The 18,909-nt window shown below is 43.9% G+C and overlaps 3 protein-coding genes across 7 annotated transcripts in view; 1 reads left to right on the forward strand and 2 right to left on the reverse strand.

Annotated features, from left to right (window-relative positions):
- Positions 1–287: 287 nt before the first annotated feature.
- pgp (phosphoglycolate phosphatase) lies at positions 288–2,807 on the reverse strand. The gene is made up of 2 exons (XM_083686978.1): positions 1,746–2,807; positions 288–1,533 (listed from the first exon to the last, which is right to left on the reverse strand). Exons 1-2 carry the CDS (start codon positions 2,338–2,340, stop codon positions 1,208–1,210), a joined length of 921 nt encoding a protein of 306 aa, XP_083543104.1. The 5' UTR covers positions 2,341–2,807; the 3' UTR covers positions 288–1,207.
- A 210-nt stretch (positions 2,808–3,017) lies between these two features.
- Positions 3,018–6,270, reverse strand: zdhhc4 (zDHHC palmitoyltransferase 4). 3 transcript variants are annotated; one of them, XM_083687215.1, is made up of 7 exons: positions 6,134–6,270; positions 5,700–5,830; positions 5,491–5,564; positions 4,965–5,143; positions 4,736–4,861; positions 3,780–4,024; positions 3,018–3,394 (listed from the first exon to the last, which is right to left on the reverse strand). In XM_083687215.1, the coding sequence occupies exons 2-7, from the start codon at positions 5,820–5,822 to the stop codon at positions 3,101–3,103; spliced, it is 1,041 nt and encodes a 346-aa protein (XP_083543341.1). In that variant the 5' UTR covers positions 5,823–5,830; positions 6,134–6,270; the 3' UTR covers positions 3,018–3,100. The 3 variants fall into 3 exon arrangements, with proteins under 3 accessions (XP_083543341.1, XP_083543342.1, XP_083543340.1); XM_083687216.1 differs by having other exon boundaries at positions 6,142–6,266; XM_083687214.1 differs by having other exon boundaries at positions 6,130–6,260.
- A 4,164-nt stretch (positions 6,271–10,434) lies between these two features.
- The window catches only part of grid2ipb (glutamate receptor, ionotropic, delta 2 (Grid2) interacting protein, b), a 20,850-nt gene continuing 12,375 nt past the window's right edge, over positions 10,435–18,909 (forward strand). For all 3 annotated transcript variants that reach the window (XM_083688135.1, XM_083688136.1, XM_083688137.1), the window contains exons 1-4: positions 10,435–10,556; positions 10,755–10,909; positions 16,319–16,588; positions 18,798–18,883. In XM_083688135.1, coding sequence (XP_083544261.1) covers positions 10,512–10,556; positions 10,755–10,909; positions 16,319–16,588; positions 18,798–18,883 — 556 coding nt within the window. In that variant the 5' untranslated portion in view covers positions 10,435–10,511. The remainder of the gene's footprint in view (positions 10,557–10,754; positions 10,910–16,318; positions 16,589–18,797; positions 18,884–18,909) is intronic.

Here is an 18,909-nt window from a genome sequence, read left to right on the forward strand (position 1 = left end):
GATACACCTGGTCAACTCCTCTCTCTCTCTCTGAGGACCTGTCTCCCCCTCCTCCCCCACCCCCCCCCCCTCACAGACACACACGTGATAGCCAAACCCATTGGCCGTCTAGCCGACCCCAGACAATGGACAAAGGGGTGAGACAAGCGCACCTCTGTGGACAGGCCCTGTCATCGCCCAGGGGTGATAAGGCACTGACTGGTGGAACGTCCAACTGATGACAGGCCAAGGTGACTTTATGGCAGGATTCAGAGCATCAGGCTGTTTTCACAAACCATAAAGTAGTCTTTGGTTTTGGAAAAAGTATGTATTTATTTCTTTGATCAGTGTTTAGGCTAATTGACTTGAGTCAAGGTAAATACTGTTGTCACAAACAGAGAAAGGCAGAAAATGACAATGTGATGATTGTTCTGGTAAATGTACTGTTCATTCATTTACTTAAATTAGTTCTACATTTCATCAATCGCACCATACAAGACAATTATCGATTGCGCAAAACCATAACGTCAAAATGGCAAAAACCTGGAAGTGGAAACAAAACATCAAAATATCACATCTAACATAAATGTGTAGAGTACCATTATAACCTGGTAGTATACGTAGGTACTCTTGGAGGTGAGTGTGAATGTAAACTCTAATAGACACAACATACACAGAATAATTTTCTCTTTACAGTGAACTTGACACTAAACACTGAAATATTTAATTCCTGATAAAGGGTTGTTTAAGAGTACTCCAGCATGTTTCAACCTAGCTCTCTGCCCTAGACCTGCATCAGTGACATGTGATTGCAAATTTCCACACACTGATTTGGAAATACACCGTAAAAGGATGCATACAGTGTGCTGTGTGTTTGAAACCAACCATTGCTACACAGGGACGATTGCACCAGAGGATGCCTTACAGTCTTTGCAAAGATATGAACCCCAAACATGTACTTTTCTACCATCTCTTCTCTTAAACAACATTTATTATCCATGTATCAATACTGGAAATCAATGTACACTGTAATTGAAAATCCAATCATCCATTCCATAGTTAAAATTACTTTAATTAAGATAAAATGCCTTTAATAACAGTTTGGTTAATGCAGTTTTGTATGTAGCAGTGGTATATCCTGTTATCCTGTACCTTCCTGAATTCCACAGAACCCTGATGCCTAGACCCTGATGTAGTCCTTTTTTTTTTGGGGGGGGGGGGGTCAGCTTTACCCCTGTAGAGCTGGGAGGAGTTCTGCGATGCTGTCCACATAGTAGTCAGGCACCATCCCCAGCGTCTCAGAGCAGCCACTCTTCTGGTAGGCCTCTGCATCCGCCACAGTGGACACCCCTGTCAGGGTGAGCAGGGTCTTCAGGCCACAGTTGGACCCCAGCATGATGTCTGTGTCCATTCGGTCTCCCACCATCAAGCACCTGGCCCTGTCCAGGCCAAACTGGTTGGCCACGCAGTCGAACATGAAGTGGTTGGGCTTGCCCACTGTCTGGGCTTGCCGCTGCGCTGCAGTCTCCACTGCCTTCAGGAGGCAACCAGTCCCTGGTGAGAGAGAGGAAGTGGAATGTGTTGTGTAAAACATCCAATGTGACACATAGCTGATGCAACTTAATGTTGGCAGTGGACTAAGGATATGTATTCTGAGGAGAGAAAAATAATATAATGTTATCACATTACAATTTCATTACATTTCTCATCTAAACTACAGCTACAAGCCAGTTACTTCCACCGCAGTGCCAACAAAGTATCCTTACCTGGGACATATTTCCCTCCTTCCAAGGGCAGTCTGGTGTCTGTGTTGGTTCCAACCAGCAGACAGTTGGGATTGCTGAGGTACTGGAGGGCTCTGTTCAGTTTCATGTAACTAAAGTGCTCATCAAAGCCAACTAGAACAGCCTTCACCTCTGGGTCCAAGGGGACATTGGCCCAATCGAGCTGGACACCTGATATTGGGTCAGGCCCGACGCCCGTCTGCTGGATCCCGACCTTCTCTAGCTCCTGCCTCATCGCATTGCTTCCAATAAGATACACTTTGCCCTCCAATTTGCAGACAGATTTGAGGTACATGGCTGAACAGTATGCCGTTCCAAACACCTCCTCCTCAGTTGCGTTGAATCCCATTAAGGTCATCTTGTCAGCGTACATCTTTCTTGTTTTAGTGCTGTTGTTGGTGACGAAAAACACCCTTTTTCCATTTTTCTTCAGCAGGTTGATAACGTCAGATGCGCCAGGGATGGCCTGGTCCCCTCGCCATATAACCCCATCGCAGTCGAAGAGGACACTGTCCACAGAATCAAGCAGTTGCTTTATCAAGGGACCACATAGTTTCGTGCATTTAGACACAGCCATTGGGGAAAGTGTGCGTCTAGTTGTCTACCGTTCCGGTGCCTCTTCGGTCCACAAGTTTCAGTAGTGTCCAAAAATAGCTAACCAGTTGCTTCTCTAGAAAATACAGTATCGCTTGAACAGCAGACGTGTTTTGTGTTAAAATCTCGCAAACAGACACTCAAATTAAGCATGAGAACTATACTTCGACCTATCGTGCTATTATTTGGTGTTCACCAAGTGTTTTATTGCTTAATTTAGCTACAATCCGTTTCCTGACCTTCTACCGTTGCACGAATCAAATATACTGTAACACTTCCGCACCGGTGACGGCGGTGCTTAAGGGCACAGGAGCAGGAATTTCGCTCTCTTCCTGGATGTTGAGTTGTTATCTTCTGCCATCTAATCTAGCCTTTAGAGTCCAATTCCTATACTCCCCACATGCAGTTTCTGTGTGCAATCATCAGTGGTTCATTTGTGTGCATGACCATTATTCATATCCGGCATGCATCCCTGCTTTGCTTCCTGACACAATAATTTGCATTTGCATTGAATCCACCGTCATGTGCCCCACCTCCCCCCTCCCCCTTTACCTGCGTTGTACTGATGTGTGTAAACGGGTTGATCCAGTAAGTCAAGGCCTGTCTAAACAGGGGTCAGACAAAAAAATACAGCAGTATTCAGGCATTTTACCTCTGTGGGAAAAAAATAAGTCATTTATTCTGGATAAAAAAACATTTATTCAAACCTCCTTACAAAAAATCATATGAAAACATTCTGGAACTCAATTGTCTTTCTTCTGAATGGGGCGCAGAGGAGAGAAGATCTCTCCAATGTTTCTTAGGACACCCCTGCTGTAGAAGAACCTTCTGGATTGGTCCGGCGGTGGGCTGCAGAGATGATCGGGTGAAGGGTGGCAGTGCTGGCACACATACCCTTTCCCTTTGTACCACTCGTTGGATGTCTGGTTGACTAGAGCCAGGTAGGAGTGGAACATGGCGTACCCCGCCAACAGCAAGAAGACGAAGATGAGAAACCCTAGCATGAAGACGATCCTGGGGAAGGTCAGGAACAGGTGCTGTGGAGAGGGAGAAAGAATTAGTTGGAAATGTGGGAGACACTTTGATGTTTTCATATAGCCCATAAATTACAAATGTCATAAATGGAAAGCTGTCTTGGCAATTGTCTTCATGGAAGGCTGTGTGGCAATTTCTGTGACCTATTGATGACTAGAGCCACCAATAGGTATTCATGGAAATGGCATTCAGAATCTCAAACCGAGTTTTCCAAATGTTGTTCATCTATGGCTCTGACATCACTGACCACTGACCAGCGTCTGCGATGCAGCCACAGTGGCTCTAACCTGAATGATGAAGAGGGGCTCTAACCTGTATGATGAAGAGGGGCTCTAACCTGTATGATGAAGAGGGGCTCTAACCTGAATGATGAAGAGGGGCTCTAACCTGAATGATGAAGAGTGGCCCTGCCTGCTGCTGCTGGCCCAGGTCGTCAAGGTAGTGGGCTCGTAGGAGCCCTGACCGCAGCACAGAGTGCAGCAACATGTCCACTGTCAGCAGGGCTAGGTCTCCCGCCATGGCACACACACTGAGCAGGTAGAGCAGGAAGTAACGGATGTTCTGTGCTCCGATGCAGTTGTTGACCCAAACGCAATGGTGGTCGAAGCGCTGCACGCATCTGTTGCAGACTCCTGCAAAGACAAAGAGAAAATGGATTTTAAAAAGGAGGTCATTGGAGTTAGCCTTCTATGCATACTGTAACATACACTCACCGAGCACTTTATAAGGAACACTATACTAATCCTGGGTAGGGCCTCCCTTTGCTCTCAAAACAGCCTCTTCGTGGCATTGATTCCACAAGATGTTAGAAACATTCCTTTGAGATTCTGGTCCATGATGACATGATTGCATCACGCAATTCCTGCAGATTTTTCAGGTGCACTTTCAAGCTGTGAATCTCCTGTCCTACAGGTGTCCTATTGGTGTCCTATTGGATTCAGATCCGGTGACTGGGAAGGCCAATGAAGAACACTGAACTCATTGTCATGTTCATGAAACCAGTTTGAGACGACTTTTGCTTTGTGACATTGTGCATTATCATGCTGGAAGTAGCCATTAGAAGATGGGTAAATTGTGGCCATGAAGGGATGCACATGGTCAGCAACAATACTCAAATAGGCTGTGGCATTCAAGCGATGGTATTAACGGGCCCAAAGCGTGCCAAGAAAACATTCCCCACACCATTACACCACCTCCACCATGAGAAGGTGTACAGGTGTTCCTAATAAAGTTCTCAGTGAGTGCATGTATGCATACTGTAAATTATTTGTAACAATTTAAATGTAGATGATGGTGTCGTTATGGTGTTATAAACCAAAGTCTAATCAAAGGCTACTACTTACGACAGTGTTTAGAGCGAGCTGGTTTCACCAGCTGACAGGTTGGGCAGGACACCACAGGATGGAACATCCTTTTGTCATATGGGTACACCTTGACCTGAGCAGCATGTCTCTTCTTCGTCACTGTGCCTACGAAGAACAGGGTTGAAGATGGTTTCATTTAATTCAGAGTGATTGCACTTCCTTACGCAGCGATAAGTGCTGAAGGAAGCAATAGGTTATCGCTACTTACCAGGATCCCTTTTTATGCAGAGGTAGAATAAGCACGATTTGACAGCCAGTAAAACGTATGGCACAGATAGGCTGGTCAGACTGGTGTCCATATCTCTGCAGTATCCAAACACCTCATAAGTGAACTCTGCATACACTGCTACCTCCAGCAAGATATGGAGACAGATAAACATGATGTTTCTGTGGTGAAAAATAGATTACATACTACAGTTAATCAGCGCTGTCAATCAATCCTGCTGCTGACCTGGAACTAATTGCAGAAAGAGGATGAATAAAGTTGTATTGAAATGTAACATTTCAGTAATCTGTAAATAGGTCTTTCTCTGTAACCTCCCCTCTTTCCCCAAATAGGTCAAAATGATTTCTTAAAAAAAGAGGGCCATGTTTAAAAGACCTGCATAGAGATATTTATAACATCACTTGAGAGAGAGCCCCTGCTAGTTAGGTAGTTGTATGTAATCTTTCCTCCTGCAGAGGCATACATTTCTGAGAGATGTGACTATCAACAGAGTTTACTTTCCACCCACCGTTGATGAAATAACTTGTGTAAGGTCCTCTGTGAAAACCTTTGAAGCCATTGTGGTATCCAGGGTGATATCACCTGCAAAGCAACAACAACAAAAAAGAGCCTGTAGATTCAGAAAATGAATAACTACCCAACTACTCAAATGAATGGTGTTATAGCACCACCTTGTGTAGGTTTTGAAAGGTACAGCACAGTGTAATGTTCACGTACCTTTGTCACTGCGTTGAGTAGAACACCAAAAGGAGTTTGTTGCTGACCAGAGTATTTACAGACCAAGACAATGCAGGTCAGCACCACCGCAACATAGATAGCAAACAGAGTGAGGAAATCCATTTGTCAACCTGTCAAAATGAAGTAGGACATGGGTGTCAGAGCTACCGCTGTCAACTAGCTAGCAGAAGTTAACAACGAAGTGACTAGCTTGTTGGTCTAGCTGAGCATATAACAAAAATACATAACATGCATTACTATAATATAATAATGACATATCAATTCAATGAGCTCGCCCGGTTAGTGAGTTAGTTAGCTACGAGCAACAACATCTTAAGCTAGCCACCTAACGTTAGCTTTCTGCTGCTGGCTTCTGCTGGCCTGCTAGCTGAGTTTGTCATTAGCTACATAATTGGGTGAATTTACTTACTTACTTAGTTACCTTCTTTGAGGGGTTTACGATTCACATTTTTCACATCTTCATTGACAAACCTAAACTTGACTCAACAAACCTCTCTGAAGCACATTCTAATGCCCGCCTGTGGCGTGAGCCAGCACTGCACCTGCGTCTACTGTACTTCCGTAGCAAGCTGCAAGCTGCCTGGCTAACAGCTGTTGAGCATCAGTGCTGTGGACTTCGTTATAAACTACCTTACAGCTGAAGTAACTGAACTGCTGCTAAAACGTTAAACATATTTCAGTGGAAATAATCGAGATAAGAAATGACAGGACCTTTTCATTTTAAAAATGCAATTCAGAAGACTCAAGCTAATTTGGTTATTACACATTGTCTCAATGGGAGAACATTTCAATATTTTTAAATGAGATCTTCTTATGAAATAGTCTGTACGTCTCAATGAGGACTGTGCACTTAGTCTTGCACACAACACAGCATTATGAGACAGGCTGTTGGATCTGGTTGCTGGGCTTTGCCTGCATTTTCAATCAACCTCAACTCTCATGTTACACAGCAGAGTTAGTGAGAGGAGTGTCACTCAGAATTAGAGACACTTGCACTGTAGGACTTGGTGATCAAATGTAGGTTATTACTCCTTCTCATCTGGGTACCCTTAAAAAGGTAAGACTGGGTATTATTCTACTCTTTCACAAAAGCCTAAGTTTTAAGGGTTTAAAGTACAAGGGAAACATGTGCAGTTATTGGCCATTACAGACGCCTATGTGCCTATGTGAAGCCTATGTGTCAGTGTCTATTCGAAAGGAGCAGAACTAAAGCTTTTACGGCTGACTGAATATTGATGGATATGCTGGCTGAAAACTTCATACTGTAGTTTGTTCCCTGTTTAGAATGACTATGTTACCTTGTTGCCATAGAGATAGATAGGCCTTCATGACTTATCTCTTTGGCCTTCACTTTCATATTCACCAGCTTGATTGAATCATGGATGAATCATGGATGGACAGCCTTTAGTTGTCACATCAATTCATTCTATCAGGTGACCTTCTACTGTACTGTGGTTGATATGAGATGGTAAAAGTAAATTCCTACTGTAAAGTAGGTTGTTTTACCACAGACTCAATGGCCTGTATAATGCACCCTTACTCAGCCACACGAATGGACATCTTGGGTGAGGTGTAAGATGAGAATTTGATTGAGAGGAACAGTGCCTGTTTGACGTTACAAGCATTTCTCCTGAATTATTCATTCGGCCCTGAATTAGGCCTAGGTCTGGACGTTCCTTACTGAGTCATATGGCCATAATATCAGATTGATTTTCATTGCTGACACATAGCCTACAAAGCATGCAGACCTACTTTTCTGGCAGCATACCTACTGGTCTGAAACTGGGTTATTACAAAGGTTAACACACTAGGTCGGTATTGGCCTAAAACCGATGGAATGTAGGCCGACTGTAAGTTGTGGTTTAAAAGGACAATGTTGTCAGATTCCGGAGCCATCCTACACAAGGTCGCACTTGTCCTCACGCCCCACATAACATTCTCTCATGACAATAAACACCAGACTCTCTTTGTATGTTGTGGGCTTATTGTGAGACGATCCTGTTTTTTTTTCAATATTACTGTACATTAGGCTAATTATGTACGTGCGATTAATCTTCTTAAATTAAATGAATTCTGGATATGCACACACACACACACACACACACACACACACACACACACATACACACATTTAACTCTATTCCCTGGCTTTGTATCTGTGACAGAACACTGTCTGTCATGTTTCTCAATCATACTGCACATTGCCTCTGGGTACACAGTGTTATAGTAACCCAATCATAGGACTACCATTCACATCACGGTGAGTCATTATGGATCTGCTCAGCTCAACCCTTCCTGGTGCATGTCCCTGCCCAGCTGGGGGTGGAAGGGGGGATCTTAAGATTCAGACCATAATCCCACTAATCCAGAGCAAAGTCTTACATTTGCCCCTGCTCCTTCTCAATGGGTCGAGCGTTGTGGCACACTCACACCCTCATACACACACTCATCCTCATGCAAGCAGACGCTCCACTTAGTGCTCATCAACCTCTCCTGAATCGACACTCACTGATTCTGGGCCAGGACCCATCCCTTGGAGAGGCACCTAGCCGTGAGAGAGAGCAGGAAAAGAGACAGAGGAGTATTTATAGAAAAATGGGGCCTCACAATACCCTTTTTGGAGAGAGAATTATTAAGGAGCGGAGTGGAGCAAGTGCGTCCCAGTTTTCTGATTAACACTCTGCAAACGGGCTGGACTGAGATGACTTTGGGAGACATGCAGGAGCAACTCCTTGACCAGATTTCACTGGCTTTTCATGCACAGTCATTCTGTTTTCATGTGGAGGTGGCAATGCTCTCTGTAGAGGACTCTGAACATGGGATTTTTTTAAACATTTGAATCAGCCCCTCTTGTTTTGGGGGGGGGGGGGGCTGTGAGGTGGTCAGAAGGGCTTGTGTACTGTAATGACACAGACAAGAAGCCAGACTGGATATTAGCACACAAGCAGGACACCTGCTATATGATAAGGTTTGACACTGTACAAGATGAAGAAATTTCTACAAAACAAGAAAGGCAGATACTCGTTCCGCCAGAACAAGCCTCGTCCTCGCAATCCACCTAAAGATTTCTGTAAGTCCACTTGTCAAATTACAGTTTCAGGGCTTTGGAGATTATAAAGCAGTGTCTGGCTCTGTTGTAGGGCTAATATGTGTAATAATCTTTAGTAGATACAACAACAGATATTTTTGTCGTTCTATCTTTGGCATGGTATGACCTTTCGTTTGAGGGACGTTTCTGGATGCGCTTGCATGTAGGTTAAAACATGTTCATTAATCACTACCTCTGATATTCTGTAAAAGGCTTTCAAAACGAAGTGTTAGGGATTTAGTGCATTACCACAAATTCATGACAACCTGGATTCCTAGATTTAAATTGTTCTGTGTTTTGCAAAAACAACAGATAATTGTATTCAGAAAAAGTTACCCCTTATCTGCCGTAATTACTTCCAGGCATGCAACAGCCTTGTATTATGTTATACTATGACGACATGCTGTAAGTTTGGATGAGAGTGCTTCACTCCAAGGTGCACTCCAAGGTCAAATGTGTGTTGCCTCTGAGTGACTGTGGAGTTCTGAACGAGGTCAGTGACCCCAGGGGGTTCCACAGTTCAGCAGGGGCGCAGAGGAGAGAGGAGAGAAGTCACATTGTCCTGACTAAATCTGCAGTGTCGAGGAGAGACACTGTTCTCACATCTTACATCCACACGCAGGAAGACATACTGTATAATACAGGGTGCAGAAGAATGTCTGGCAACGTTGTTGTATTCTTTGATGAGGCTATTTATCTACAACATTACACAGATGATATTGCAGTCGCAGATTTCCCTGCACATCTGAGATGTTCGCAACGAACCACAGGACACCTTTTGCTTGACTCACGTCTAACACAGTCTAGCCTATTTTCTCTCTCCTCCTCTCTTGCGTCCTGTGAAGTCCTCGCGATGCCAACGTCCAATCAGGCCTGGCCGGAGGAGTTTGGGTTCCAGTTGGGAGGAAGTGGTCCCAGCTACATCCTGTCTGTGGAAGAAGGAAGCAGCGCCCAGTTGGCAGGGTTACAGCCTGGTGACCAGGTACTGGAGATCGAGGGTCAAAATGTGTCCACGCTGGGCACACATGCTGTCATTTCCATCGCACAGACCCAGAGGAACATCCCCCCTAGTATCGGAGTGGTCTCACGCATCCAGCAGGTCTGTACCACCACCTCTCTGACTCTCTTTCTTTCACCAGCACACAGAAAAAAATATGTTTTAACACCCGAGAATTATTTTGTGGTCATTTATGTCATTCTTCATCTCTGTTTGGGCCTACTGAAGTTCTTCTATGTGTCTTTAAAACCTCATGTAACCCAATGCTCCATTTGATTCACAGTATAGAAATGTTAGTTTCTTTGAGACACAAATATAATTATTGTTTTTATTTTTTAAAACATAAATACAAACTAAAATGAAGTGTGATATGAATAAAATGTGATTGCTTGGTCGATTGATTTAATCTCTTTTCCAGATGGACATCACGCCTGGTCCTGACGGTCGCTTCGGCTTCACCATTGTGGGAGACTGCCCCCTGCTGGTGGAGGATTGTTCTCCCTGCTCCCCAGCGGGCAGGGGAGGCCTGAGGGCCGGAGACTACGTCATGGAGGTGAACGGGATCCCCGTAAGGCAGCACGAGATGGCGGCGACGCTGATCAAGGCGTCACAGGGGCGTACACTGCGTCTGGGTGTGCTGTGTCTGGGCCCCAGGCAGAAACGCAGCTTTGGGAGTATAGAGGACAGCCAGCTGGGGGGAGACGGGATGAGGCTGGACCGCAAACATAAAGCCCTGGAGTTTAACAGGAAGGTGAGCTGTGAGCTGTGGGGTGTGACTGGGAGAGAGGGAGTAATGTGCATTTGGTATTACTTAATATTACTAATGTGAATGTGTATTCCTTTCACTGGCACATTTTAGATCATTTGATAATCCTCACTCAATGTCGACTGTCTTTTTAGTCGGAGGTCTTCTCGTGTCATTTAACAGTTGTTATTTGATGTTTTTCAGATTGATCAGATCTTGGGGGATGAGCCGGAGGTGAAAGAGAGGCTGTTTGCCGTGCTGAAGCTATACGCTGCTGACAAGAAGGTTGATTGGCTGGCCTCCATACTCCCCGACATTCTGACCACTGAGGAGCAGCAGCAGCTCATCGGTAACATCAGGTACCCATGAGCCTCCTGTTAACAGTTTAAAGTTTGATTTCTGTTCAAAGTGTTGTCTCTCAACGTGAATCGTGCCTACTGAACATGACCCAGGTTGTGCCCATCAATCGTTTCCTGAGTCCCGAGACTAATTAAATGTCTCAACAACGTTGCTGTATCAAGTAACAAAGGCTTTAAGATTGGCATTGTCTTGTACTGGTGTACTTGTAGTGCTCTCTCTTCATAAATCATGCACAGCCAAGGTGGGATTTAGACTCTTCAATCGCCAAGATTGGGGACAGACCCCAATGAAAAGTAACAGTAATCTCCTGGGATTAATTTGAGATGACATGTAAACAGGCTTTTCCTTTTGCTCATTTCGCAGGGGGACGGATTAAGGGGTATTGCAGTACCCTAGGTACGTCCCATCTGCTGCAGAGGGCTCAGAGTAAACCTACCATGACCCTCCTGTTGGGTCAAACTGGTATTGGATTGATTGAAATTGTAGAGCCAAAATGGCTCCTTGTCTTGAGCCAAGTGTATTAGTGGCAGAATTGTAATGGCAGATAAGAGCTGGCCGTGATCACTGGTAGTGGTCTTTGGTAAAGCAGCACTAATGGTCCTGCAAACGTTGTCAGCACTGTCACTTCCTCTCGACACTTTTGTTCGTGAAATACACATTTTTTGTGAAGTGCTGTGAGACTAAAAAGACTCACCTGTAAAACCCTCAATCCCAATCCACTTTTTCCTTGTGGAGATTACCGTTATTTTCATGTCCCAGTGAGTTAGTGCGAGATGAGCAACTGCCATGTGAGATGACACCTCCTGTCTCTAAGTCTTTAATCTGATTGGTAGAGGGATCCACCTAAAGGAATGCACACCATGTAGTGCTCATTCCAATGTGGTCTTTACTCAGTAGGAAACAATGCTAATGAGCTAGCCCGACCAGAGCTTTGACTATCTGACTCTAATGGTTTAAACCCTCTTTACCAGAGGAAACAACACAGGGGTAAACCATGTGTAATGTACATCAAATATTCAGTTTAAAGTGCAAAGTGATCATATTAGAGGCATTTTAGAGGCTCTTAGTGATACCAGATAGTAGGCTTATACTTAATGAGGCACCAATCTCTAATATACAATTGGAGTAACACTGTAGCTACATAAAAGAAACAGCACTGTGCTGTTTGTTTTTTTTATTTTATTCATCATTTAATATTTAAATGGTTTACATTCTCAGTTGTCAAATGAAGGGCATTATGGAATATGGTCTTAATTGTGCAAGTCCAATAATAGCATTTCAAATGCTATTCTCTCTCTCTCTCTCTCTCTCTCTCTCTCTCTCTCTCTCTCTCTCTGTGGGTTTCTGTGTGCTCTGATAGATTTTCTCATTATTCTGCTCTAAGCTCTAGCTCGTCTCTGTGTGGTGGCCGTTTTCCCCTGACAATTTGCTGCCGATGGTTCCTGGCTGCACCATGGCGATTCTATACCACAATATACTGCATTAGGACTTAGATACAGTCAACAATCTGTGCACCTATGCATTCAGACCCGTTTAACTGTCCTCCCAATTTTACTGCTAATTCTGAATTATGACAGACCGCTAAAATAATGAGCTGTTTGGGGTGAGTATTGCTTATGTGTTTATGTTGTTATTGTTAGTTGTGTTTGACACTGATGCTACTGCAGAGTGTAAACAGATGTTTTTCTTCAGTATAGGTAGGATACAACCGGGTGTAATGTTATCGGTGACCAGATAATTCACCTGCCAATTACTCTGGGCATTCAGTCGTACACAGTTGTGTGTGTGTGAGTTGGATGTCAGTCCATGGTAGTTATCTGTGTCTTCCTCTTTTAAAGAGACAATGGTGTACAATGGTCTAAGGCACAGGTCCAACTGAAGTTGATTTATTTTTTTTGCATCACTATTGACTATTCTGCAGTTTCTTGCTCTTGCCTCCTCTCATATGAATTGTCCATGATGAAACTCACAGCATTGTTGTATTTCAGACTTTTGCATTGGATTATGTGAATGACTTTTGTCAGCGGCTCTTCCTGAACTCATCATGATAAGTGGCAGGCCTATTTTAGTCTGTAATCTCCTGATTTTTGTTTCCCCTGCCGATATGTTACGGAAGCATTCCATCTAACAACTTCTGTGTGTTATATAATAGTCTATGCAAGCATCACCTTCACACTATTTCAATTAGAGCTGTTACTGCCCATGTGACTTCTGCAATGGTTGTTGCATCAGCACTGTAGGCGATGTCTTTCCATAGCAATTCTGCTAATAGCAGTCAGAGAAAGGGACATGATAATGTTGATAACAGTTGTTTTACTGTAGTGCAGTGTAGTCTCTAACCACATGTATCACACCCATGACAACAGCCTCCATTAACAGTAAATCATAGCTTCATCCAAGTAAATCACTTCACACTGGCTTTAACACATTAATCGCCCATCAGGTTGCACTCTCAGATGTACAGACGCAGTAAGTATGTGTATTAGTGAAGTAGGGATGTTTCAACAGAATAATCACCTCCATTATAGTACAGATGCTTTCCTACCCTTGAAAGCATCCTAATGCTTCAGGACCCACTGACCCTGCAGAAGAGAACATTAGCTCGTATAAATAGTCCATATGTGTGGACAAATGCTGTGATTAGCTCACATTTTCTTTGAATGACAGCCGTCATCATTGATCAAGGAGTCTGTGTGATGTTGCTCTCTCCTCTCTCTCTCTCTCTCTCTCTCTCTCTCTCTCTCTCTCTCTCCCTCTCTCTCTCTCTCTCCTCTCTCTCTCTCTCTCTCTCTCTCTCTCTCTCTCTCTCTCTCTCTCTTTTCTATGCTATGGATGCTACACTGCTGTGGAGATTATTCCTGGAGGTGTGGTCATCTTTGATGTCTGATGTACAACAGTATTGGGAACTGGATGGCTATAGACACATGATCTGACTTTTCCCTGTCTTATTATTTCTGATGATAATACTATATCAGAGATCTGGTCAAATTCCATTGTTTATTGATATTCTGTTTTTTATTGATATTATGTCAACTGGGCCTGACCAGTGACATACAGTAGTGACCCTAATCGCTTGTTTAAATCATATAATTATCTTTTAAATCCTCCCTCATCCTTTAATGTGCTCTGCTCAGTGCTACTGTATGCTATAGTTTGTCAGCGCAATAAATGCCGACAGTCTCACACATCTGGACAATGATTCGAATTTAAACGAGGTCTAGATTTCTGCATGTCATTCCTCCCTTTCGAGAGATATACCATGCCCCCCCCGCCCCCGTCCCCGTCCCCCTCCCAGGATAATTATAGAGCACCACTCACAGTCTTGGTAAATGAGGTCACATCAGGAACTCAATTAGCTTGAAAGATAAGACGGTTGCTAACTTTACGTGATGAGGTGGCTGATTAGAGAGATTCCTCTGTTTTTGCATAACGGAGGTTTAGTTGAGGTGATGACAGTCGTAGTGGTGGTGCTCAGGCAGGTTGTATCTGCACTGTGAATACATCATGGATGTCAGGGATGAATATAGAATGAATATGGTGAGCAACTGTGTGTGTTGGTGAGACAGAGCTCCTGTACTGTACAGAGGGGGGAGCCTTCGGTTACCTCAAAACAACACCGTGTGACTCACAGTTCAATCAGATGTCCACAAATCACTTCAGACATGCAGAACACCAGCTTCTAGAGAGTTCTATATTTACCTCCCATGGACGGTTACCTCGACACTGTGGAATAATGATGGCTAATTAGACGAACATTCCCTTATGGTGGGAAGAATTCCTATTTGCTCTGAGGTTCTCCGTGTGTCCTATTTGCTTGATTTAGCTGTCCAAGTTGTTTTCATCTGCATAATTATCTTTCTGGGTGGTCGTGTGAAGTACTGTAGCTGTGCGCTCCTCTCTGTTGTCGTCATTGTTAATTGCCAGTTTGTTTCTCAGAATCCACCACATTGCAAACTCCTCTCAGCACTCGGTCGGATCATCTAATCAAGGGGACAGAGCCTAACAAGGCACTCATAAAAGGTCAACAGCGTTGTTCAGGGACGGCACGCTGAGGTGGGTGACGGAGGCTGGCACAACCAGCGCTCTCTCCTCTGCCTCTCGCTGTTCTGTGTTGTACACTCCATTTGATGACAAAGCCATTGTATTCAGCCACTTAATAGTAATAATAATTAATTACACTCATTTCTGTTCAAGTCATTTTTTATCAACCAATATGTTCATATGAAAGGATTTATTTAGATTAGCATAAAACATTTCCGTCTGTGTTTGTTTATGCAATGTTCATCAGTTTTAATTTGAGTGTGTTAAAACACGTTTGGTGGTGTGTGGGTGTACTGCACTATGTGTGTGTGTGTGTGTGTGTGTGTGTGTGTGTGTGTGTGTGTGTGTGTGTGTGTGTGTGTGTGTGTGTGTGTGTGTGTGCGAGGTTTACTGCATTCTTGGCTGCGGTCCTGATCACTGAACTAGTTGTTTTTCTCGTCAGCTGTTGCATTAAGATATTTTTTCAGAGAGGCAACACATGTTTATTCCTTCAGTTTGCAAACAGCTTTGTTCTTGAGCAGATGATACCATACAGTATAGTAATATTCTCTGGTGTATTGTGATCTAATATCAATCAGCCTAGTAGATTTGAATAAGTCGGTTGTACAGATGATGAAAAGATGATGATCCCTGATCCCTCACGTCCTGCTGTTCCCAGTGCTGAGAATCTCTCTGCCCTGACAAGACTCATCTTGTTCAGCAAGATGCTGAGAGGAGTTCTATTGTACCACGCCACAGACAGATAGATAGATAGAGGGAGGGAGAGGGATGACACAGAGGCAGAGAGAGAGAGAGAGAGGTGGTAGAGTAACTCTGAGCTCACTCCCACACCTCTGCTGTTGCTGTATTTGACGCTTGAACTGTGAGAATTCACACTGTAGCAAATTACTCCACTAAGAATAGGAGCTCCTCGCCATCTCTACTGAGATCTCTTTCTTTCTATCTATCTAACCTCTCCTTCCCTTCTTTCTCTAAGGATAACAGTCCCAAAGGAGGAGGATTTAACCTGTTCAACCATTTCCTTTGGCAACTCTCACTGTATTGGTTTTGGTTTTGTCAGTCTCTGGATTTCTTAAGTTGCTGGATTTCATGATGAATCGTCATCATCAAGTCAACTGTGATTTTTACCCAGTTCAAGGGATTGTCTTCTTCAACCTGGCTTCTTGATTTTCTCCACCAAGTTCTGATAAAAAAAAAAAAAATAACTTTTAGATTTTTAGATTTTGGGCAGAGTTGACACACACTACTGAGGGAGACTAGACTACTGACGTATCTGGTAAACCACTTTTCCGTGGGAAGACCCCCATAGACTACAGTATCTTCCTGTCCTCCTCACATGCTGGTTCCCCTCTCGTCATGTTCACCAGGATCTTCATTCCCAAGAAGCACCGGCAGCGATTCGACGAGGCTGTGTCCCAGAGCCTGATCAACCGGATCTGCCGCAGTAAGAGCATCAGTGAACCCCAGAACCAGGGTCGGCTCAGACGCAGCCGCAGCGAGGACCACCCTGGGCGCCACCAGAGCTCCAAACGGGCCAGCTCTGTACCCCGCGACGGTGGGGAGGGCGGCAGGGGGGAGAGAGAGAAGGGCTGTAGGAAGTCAACGTCCGGTCATCCCGCCACAGGAGCCAATCATAGGTCGGTACACCCACATGTCATGACTACTGTACCACCTCACCTGACTCATTTTCTCTTTTCAGGAAAAATAGTTTCTGTCTGTGTAATAAAGGGAAAGTTGGATAGCATCATCCATATCCTCCCAGGTGGTTTAATATATCAAGAAATTACATTAGACATTAGGGGTCGTTTTACAAACCCAGATTAAGCATAGTCCTGGAATAAAAAGAGCATGTTGAAAGGAAATATCCATTGAAAGTGCTTTCTAGTCTCGGAGTAAGCTTAATCTGTGTCTGGGAAACTAGACCGTTCTTCAATACATTTGAAAGCATTGAAAACTGTTGATAAGGACCGAATTTCAGCGTTCCGTTGGATGAGATTATCTAGTCCTCATCCATTAACGCTACACAGAGATTACATGCTTGTACAATTGTTAACACCACAATGGAATTAGGATTAAGATAGGGTTGATAAACACTCCCACTACAAACTCAGCACTAAGCCATAGCTACAGTATGTTCTACACAAGGTCGACATTGTCACTGTAATCCAGTTCATGTTTTCCATGGAGCCCAGGCCCCCTGCTCTGTTACCGTTGTGTTAGAATCTGTCATGTATAATCATCGTGGCAGATCATATAACAGCAACAGACAGCCTACCAGGGGAGGCAGGTGGAGGCAGAAATCGGAGGACGGGCTCATTGTAATGCATGGAACGGAATGAGGAATGGTATCAAACACGTGTGCATTCCAATAAGCCCGTCCTCCGATTTCTACCTCCACCAGCCTCCCCTGTAAGAGACGGCCCATGGTATTAGATACTGTAGGAGATTACCACTGCTCTGAGTAACCAGCACATCTTGGCCACAGGGTTTGATGCACTGTTTATTATTGTAAACTCAACTGACTTACCAGGGGGGAATTTAGAACAAAAATGAATATGGTAATGGTGGTACTAGTAGCTGGGAGATACTATTGATTACTCTATTGATTACTCTATTGATTATTGAGGATTGTTCATTAGAACACACTCACTTGTAGATACTGTAACACTTGCACCTATACTGTAATATTCAGCACTTTTCCAGCTCCTTGGGTTATGGAATATAATGACGCATAATGTTCTTGATATTAACGCAGTGAGGGATGGGAGATGAGGAGCGAGCTGAGAGATCTGTGCTTCACCTTGCCAACCTGTCAGTTGACGTCTTACCTCCAATGTTTTACCTCACACTGAAACGCTGAGCCTGCACTCTGCTCTACCTCCGGCTTCATGTCAGTTCTGCTGTACACACAGTGCCTGAAACTCCCATTTGCATTTAGCTCGTGTTATGTAACGAGCGTAAAGACAATTTCAGAATGGATTTATCGGTTCTCGTCTCTCTTCTCCTTTTTTGGACCACTGTTTACATCTTTCGATGTGGCCTTGAGTAGTTTCCATGGCAACGGATATAGGAGCTCCTCTGTCTTCTCTTTGATGTGTAAGGTGCTGTGGGTCCACTATTGGGGGTAGTATCACTTCCTGCCTGTACATGTTACCAGTGCTATTCCTACTGCACGCGCGCACGCACACACACACACACACACACACACACACACACACACACACACACACACACACACACACACAGACACACACACACACACACACACACACACACACACACACACACATACACACACACACAGCTCCAAACGGGCCATCAAAAATAATTTGCCATCAATCCACACACAATACACCAGAATGACAAAGCGAAAACAGGTTTTTAGAAATTTCTGTAAATTTATTAAAATTGAAATACAAAAATACCTCATGTACATAAGTATTCAGACCCTTTGCTATGACACTCTTAAAATTAGCTAAAATGCAAAAATGTCAACAAATCAACAAATGAATTGAGTCCATCTTAATGCAAGGATAATAGTTCATGTAATTTTGGAATTAATATCTTTGTTTTTATAGGGTTTCTGATTTGCGAACGTGATATAAAAACACATTTCATCTCAATCCCTGTTGAGACTTTTCAAAACAACTAATATTACATGATTGATGCAACTTTCTTACAGACAGTACAGTAGTCTGGGCATTAACATCACCAACACTGAACTCAAGATAAACATGTTTTTTTCCCCACATCATCTATCAGAAAAGTTGAGATTGCTCAAAGGTGCTAGCTCCAGTCTGCACTGTACAACCATCACCTCACAGCCTCCCTGTGTCTCTCCCTCAGGACCGTGCGAGTCTACAGAGGGAAGAAGAGTTTTGGGTTCACCCTGCGAGGCCATGCTCCTGTCTGCATCGATTCTGTTATCTCAGGTGAGCGCTGCACTGCTGAGAACACC

This window comes from Argentina silus (assembly GCF_951799395.1).
Source record: "Argentina silus genome assembly, chromosome: 16".
Taxonomy (NCBI): Eukaryota; Metazoa; Chordata; class Actinopteri; order Argentiniformes; family Argentinidae; genus Argentina; species Argentina silus.

What these genes read in the sequence shown, in the direction of transcription:
- pgp (XM_083686978.1), bottom strand. Translation starts at nt 2,340, where the DNA reads ATGGCTGTGTCTAAATGCACGAAACTATGTGGTCCCTTGATAAAGCAA. An exon ending in AGGAGGGAAATATGTCCCAG is followed by an intron (nt 1,534 to 1,745) that starts GTAAGGATACTT and finishes CTCTCTCACCAG; the next exon opens with GGACTGGTTGCCTCCTGAAG.
- zdhhc4 (XM_083687215.1), bottom strand. Translation starts at nt 5,822, where the DNA reads ATGGATTTCCTCACTCTGTTTGCTATCTATGTTGCGGTGGTGCTGACC. An exon ending in TACTCAACGCAGTGACAAAG is followed by an intron (nt 5,565 to 5,699) that starts GTACGTGAACAT and finishes GTTGCTTTGCAG; the next exon opens with GTGATATCACCCTGGATACC. An exon ending in GGCCACTCTTCATCATTCAG is followed by an intron (nt 3,395 to 3,779) that starts GTTAGAGCCCCT and finishes CCCTCTCCACAG; the next exon opens with CACCTGTTCCTGACCTTCCC.